Below are 5,864 nucleotides of genomic sequence, written 5' to 3' on the forward strand. Positions count from 1 at the left end.
CAATCAGTGCCGTACTGACCCAACCACGTCCACAGAGACGCAATCAGTGCCGTACTGACCCAACCACGTCCACAGAGACGCAATCAGTGCCGTACTGACCCAACCACGTCCACAGAGACGCAATCAGTGCCGTACTGACCCAACCACGTCCACAGAGACGCAATCAGTGCCGTACTGACCCAACCACGTCCACAGAGACGCAATCAGTGCCGTACTGACCCAACCACGTCCACAGAGACGCAATCAGTGCCGTACTGACCCAACCACGTCCACAGAGACGCAATCAGTGCCGTACTGACCCAACCACGTCCACAGAGACGCAATCAGTGCCGTACTGACCCAACCACGTCCACAGAGACGCAATCAGTGCCGTACTGACCCAACCACGTCCACAGAGACGCAATCAGTGCCGTACTGACCCAACCACGTCCACAGAGACGCAATCAGTGCCGTACTGACCCAACCACGTCCACAGAGACGCAATCAGTGCCGTACTGACCCAACCACGTCCACAGAGACGCAATCAGTGCCGTACTGACCCAACCACAGAGACGCTATCAGTGCCGTACTGACCCAACCACGTCCACAGAGACGCAATCAGTGCCGTACATCCTCTGTATACAGGAAGGGGACCCCGCAGAGTATTACACTGTATACAGGAAGGGGCCCGGCAGAGTATTACACCCTCTGTATACAGGAAGGGGACACTGCAGAATATTGCACTGTATACAGGAAGGGGACCCTGCAGAGTATTACACTGTATACAGGAAGGGGACCCTGCAGAGTATTACACTGTATACAGGAAGGGGCCCGGCAGAGTATTGCACCCTCTGTATACAGGCAGGGGACCCTGCAGAGTATTACACCCTCTGTATACAGGAAGGGGACCCGGCAGAGTATTGCACCCTCTGCATACAGGCAGGAGACCCTGCAGAGTATTACAACCTCTGTATACAGGAAGGGGACCCGGCAGAGTATTGCACCCTCTGCATACAGGCAGGGGACCCTGCAGAGTATTACACTGTATACAGGAAGGGGGCCCTGCAGAGTATTGCACCCTCTGTACACAAGAAGAGGACCCTGCAGAGTATTGCACCCTCTGTACACAGGAAGGGGACCCTGCAGAGTAATGCACCCTCTGTACACAGGAAGGGGACCCTGCAGAGTAGTATGCCCTCTGTATACAGGAAGGGGACCCTGCAGAGTATTACACTGTATACAGGAAGGGGCCCTGCAACCCGGTGTCATCCTTGTCCTCTGTATACAGTATATTCGGCCGTGAAATCACACGGTACACCGTCCTGCTGTCACTCACCCCGGGCCTCTCCATCCTCTTGGAGCTCCCGGATCCTCCGGTGGGAGGAGGCCGCAAGCCACGTGACTACCGGCCACCGGAAGAGGGGTTCGTCACGTGACTGCCGGCCGACTGACTAGGCAGTCTACTTCCGGGGAGGCCACAGGATCACCAGGAGAGAGTGAGACCTGGATCATACATCGTAGTTTGTTGTATCTGGAGGAATAAAGCCGATTCCGTCCCCCAGAACGTTGTTGTGCTTAGTAAATGGAGCTCAGCCAATCAGCGTTGTGCTTATATAAGCTGTGCGGTGAAGATGGAAGCTGATTGGTTGCTATGGGAACCGCAGAAGCGGAGACGGAATTTGTCTTGGACATTTTCTTTATTAATTCCCTCCAAGGGGGTGATCGCCACTACTAAGCCCATCTGTGCCTCAAACACACCCAAGGGAAATCAATACATATACAATGGGGCAGTGATTCTCTCCACAGAACACAGGGGTTCTGCTAGTTTTCGGGACATGTGGGTCAGTCGGGGCCGTGTAATGTATATCAATGGGGCAGATATAAGGAAAACGCTGGCTGGTTGCTATGGTAATGACAGATGACAGGCCCAATTTACTCCTCGCTAGAGTTGGCGCGGGAAAAAGTCATGTGTCTAAGACCCTTAGCTGGCGCCCCGCCCGCGGGTCATGTGACTTCAGTGAGGCGTGACAAGGTCGCGTTTGGACGTCACGTGATATTTCCCGGCGTCATACGACCGGAAAAGGGGTGCAATCGTCTGACAGAAGCCGGAAGTGTTGCGGGATGTTCGGCCCGGCAGCGGACAGTTTACTCCGGCAGGCCCGGGAAGTGGCTGGTGATGAGCTGGATAAGTTCTGCGGTCGGTGTCGGAGCCTCCTGGGCGGCACCGGCCCTGAGACAGTGGATATTCTGCGGAGGCTGCACCTCATCGTGGCCGCCAGCAGGGAGCGCCGCCGCCTGGACTCCCCCCTAGTGGGGCAGTTAGTGGAGACCCTTTGTGGACCCCAACCTCAGTTCCAGGCCCTGTGTGCCGCTATCTTGTGCCAACTATGCCCCACTCCCCTGGTGAGCCTGCCCTGGGGCCCCAACCTTCAGCCTGGGGGCCACTTCTTCTCCGTGCTGCTGGCCCAGGCCTCCCATAGTGATCTTGTGGCACTGGGCCCCCGCCTTTGCCGTGTACTGGAGTCACGAGCCCCCGAGGGCCACGTCCTGCGGGCCGCTCTGCCGGCACTGATGAGAGCGGTTGTCTCCAGTCCGGAGATCCTTCAGGAGGACAATGTCAATGTTGTGAACAAGAAAATGGCCGACTGGCTGCGCTATGCCACCATCCACCAGAGCGGCCCCGCGGCCCCCGCTGGCTTCTTCTCCAGCCCTCGCGGCAAACAGCCCGGTGCCATCTCCGAGGTGGACGGCACCGTCTCCACTGACTTCTTCACTGTCCTCAATGGCAGCCAGAACCTGGCCGAAGAGCAATGGATGAACGTCCAGGGATTCTCCGTCCTCCGCCGATGGCTCCTCCAGTACGGCACGGTGGGATCCGATGACAAGTCGGAGGTAGAGGGATCCGTCATCTCCATGGTTTCCGCCTCATCCACCTCCAGCCGCCTCCTCCCGCCCCGGGAACGCCTGAGGGAGAAGAGCTTCGAGTATTGCCTGAGGGTCATCGAGCAATGCAACCGCAAACCTCTGAGAAGAGCCGACCTGGACCTCCAGAGGGCCTGCATTGTGGAGGCCGTCACCGCCATTGACCTCCTGTGTAAGCAGGACGTGTCCTTCTTGTACCGCACCCTCCCCCTCGTGAAGATCCTCCACGGCCGGCTCTGTTCCGATCCCTCCCTGGCGCCTGCACTGCTGCCCGTTGCTCAGTTCTATCTCAATCACAGCGAAGCCGCTGCTGTAGAATCGGAGGCCGTGTACCGCCACCTCTTCACCAAGGTCCCAGCCGACTTCTACCATCAGCCCTTCCTGGCCTTCCAGTTCATCCGCTTCTGCAGACTGAATGGTGACTTCCTGGCTGAGAACGTGGAGCCTTTCAGGTCGAGCTTCCCCAACCTCTTGAAGCTCCTGGCGTGGAACGCCCCGTCCCTGATATCCGAGTTCTCTGTGCTCCTCCCGCTCCTCGTTAATGCGGATTCGGCCATTGAGGTGCTCCACGCCCTGCTTGACTTGCCGTGTCTGACGGCCGCCATGGAGCTCCAGCACCTTTCCCTCTCAGCGGAGAAGCCAGTTGCGGACTCATCGGCTCTCCCATCCGGTTCTGCCGAGGCGTTCCGCCATCCCTATTACAAGAACATGTTCCAGTACCTCCTGCGCTGCGAGGCGTGGAACGGGCCGCCACCCGGGGACTTCGTCCAGCTGCGACCGCTGCTTTCAGACTTGAGCACTTCCCCCCGCGTGGTCCAGTGCGCGCAGGTGGTCCCGTGTCTGCTCCAGCTCTATGTGCGCACCGTCGCCAAGTTTGCCGACGGCCCTCTGGTCAACCAGGTCATGTTGGTGATCTTGGAGCGGAGCGGACTCCTGCACGGATCTTCCTCCTTCCAGGCCGAGGTGCACAGGGTGCTCAGTTCTCAGATCCCCCGCCTGTGCCGGCTCCACCCCTCCGTGGTCATCGAGCTTTCCCGCGAGCTCTTGGACTTTATAAGCACGGTCGGCAACATCCAAAGCAAAGAGGCTTTTTTCACCCACGTGGTCTGGGCCATGGGGGAGTTCCTGTCCGTGTCCTATGACCGGAGGTGCACCGTGGATCAGGTGAACAGGTTCTTCGAGGTTCTGGAGGCCTTACTGTTTGAGATCACACAGCTGCGAGGGTCGTCCAGCGCACCCATCTCCTCGCCGCGGGTGATCGCCACGCTGATGACCACTCTCACCAAGCTGGCCTCCCGCAGTCAGGACCTCATCCCCAGGGTGTCCCTGTACCTGTCCAAGATGAGGTCCTGTGTGCAGAGCTCCGCCATGGTCTCTGCGTACGGGGAGGAGGACAGCAAGCAGATCCTCGTCCGAGCCACCGAGCTGCTGAACCTCCTCAAGCTGCCCAGCGTGGCTCAGTTTGTACTGACGCCTCCGGCTGATGTGGGCGAGCCGTCCTTTCACCGGGACCCCTCTACCTCGCTGCCCCTCGCCATCCGCACCGCCAGCTACCTGTTACAGAGGGACAGGATGACGCCGGCCTGATGACATTCCTGATCATGTGAGAGTGTGGTGCCGGCCGCCCTGTATGTCATGACTTTCCCTGGGAACATTTGCTGCCGACATAATATTCTATATTTTGGTTACATTAAAACTTATGAGCAACTGACTCTTGTTGTTCCATGACGTGTTCTGAGACCATCGAGCTTGTCAAGCCAAAAACGTGGGGGGAGGGTTAGACCCCTTGCCAGGTTTTTACTGCTATTATGTTGGTGGTGGAGATTTTCCATCACTTCCTGTCTGATGAATAATCAGCAGGACAGTACATCAGGACAAATCTCCTCCTGGGAGAACCACCTAACTGTCCCCAGGTAAGCGGCTCCTCTACATTCACGTACACTTTCTCCAGAGCCAACATTGTAAAGTCATCCAGCAAATTTCCAGCCCTGAAACTTTTTTTCTGCATTTGCCTTCCATGTATGGGCAGCCATTGTGTTACCTTTCTCCCGCATGCTGGTGGGCAGGCAGAGAGGCGTGTCTCCTATACTTGTATCTGAGGGTTTCGCCCCGGTCCTCGCCTCTCACATACCAGCCGTATATATATCGGTGCCAGGCGCGGGTCATTTTTCCCTTCCTGGTGCCCATACAGGGTGACATGCGTGTGGTAGCGGCTCTGCCCTCCTACATATCCCCCGGACCCGTGAGGACTGTAAATCGGACCCTTGCAGGGACCGACCCAACTGGCAAAGAACCCCCGGGGCAAGTCTGCGGCTTTGTACTGACACCGGGAAAGGAAAATGAGGGGAAGTATAAAACGTGGCAGCTTGTGTGTGTGTCAGGGACAAGACGCCCGCTGGGGGAGGGGTCCCGATAGACCAGGGGGAGGGGTCCCGATAGACCAGGGGGAGGGGTCCCGATAGACCAATACTAAAATGTTTCCCGGCGCACTCACCAGCCGGCATGCAACAAACAGACGCGGAAGACGTATCTAAGACCTCGGTTGTTACCCTCAGCGGTGAGACATGCCGGCTGGTGAGTGTGCGGGGAAACGTTTTGCTGTTGTCCTGTATGTGGCCCTTCCGCGTGCACGGCGCCGTGCGGCCGGTTAGGAGTGCGTTTGCCGTTTGTTTTGCTTTCCTGGTGGACCGAGCCGCGGGTCCCGCACTCTGAGACGTGGACGCACGCGATGAAGGCCGATCCGACGTATTTCTGCTGAGCTGTCGCCTGTAATTGCTGCGGCTCCTCGGGTCCAATGTGCAGGCTTCCGGAACTTGGCCCCGTGTATTGTGTGACCAGGACACAGTTCTCCTGGATCAAAACTTCTCACCCTGTGTCACCTCGGGACCCACATTTGTCCTCGGTCATTAGGTCGCCCTGCGCTGGAACGCACGGCACTGCGGTACCATGCGTTCCGGGGCAGG

At 57.9% G+C, this 5,864-nt stretch overlaps 2 protein-coding genes across 2 annotated transcripts in view; one reads left to right on the plus strand and one right to left on the minus strand.

Moving 5' to 3' along the window:
* Positions 1-2,086: 2,086 nt before the first annotated feature.
* AP5Z1 (adaptor related protein complex 5 zeta 1 subunit) lies at positions 2,087-4,488 on the plus strand. The gene has a single exon (XM_018575009.1). The coding sequence runs from the start codon at positions 2,101-2,103 to the stop codon at positions 4,486-4,488; it is 2,388 nt and encodes a 795-aa protein (XP_018430511.1). The 5' UTR covers positions 2,087-2,100.
* Positions 4,489-4,598: 110 nt separating this feature from the next.
* The window catches only part of LOC108803171, a 12,680-nt gene continuing 11,414 nt past the window's right edge, over positions 4,599-5,864 (minus strand). Inside the window, exon 3 of the mRNA XM_018575010.1 lies at positions 4,599-4,744. Coding sequence (XP_018430512.1) covers positions 4,599-4,744 — 146 coding nt within the window. The remainder of the gene's footprint in view (positions 4,745-5,864) is intronic.

Source organism: Nanorana parkeri, unplaced genomic scaffold (genome assembly GCF_000935625.1).
Source record: "Nanorana parkeri isolate BGI_ZX_2015 unplaced genomic scaffold, ASM93562v1 scaffold3460, whole genome shotgun sequence".
Lineage (NCBI taxonomy): Eukaryota > Metazoa > Chordata > Amphibia > Anura > Dicroglossidae > Nanorana > Nanorana parkeri.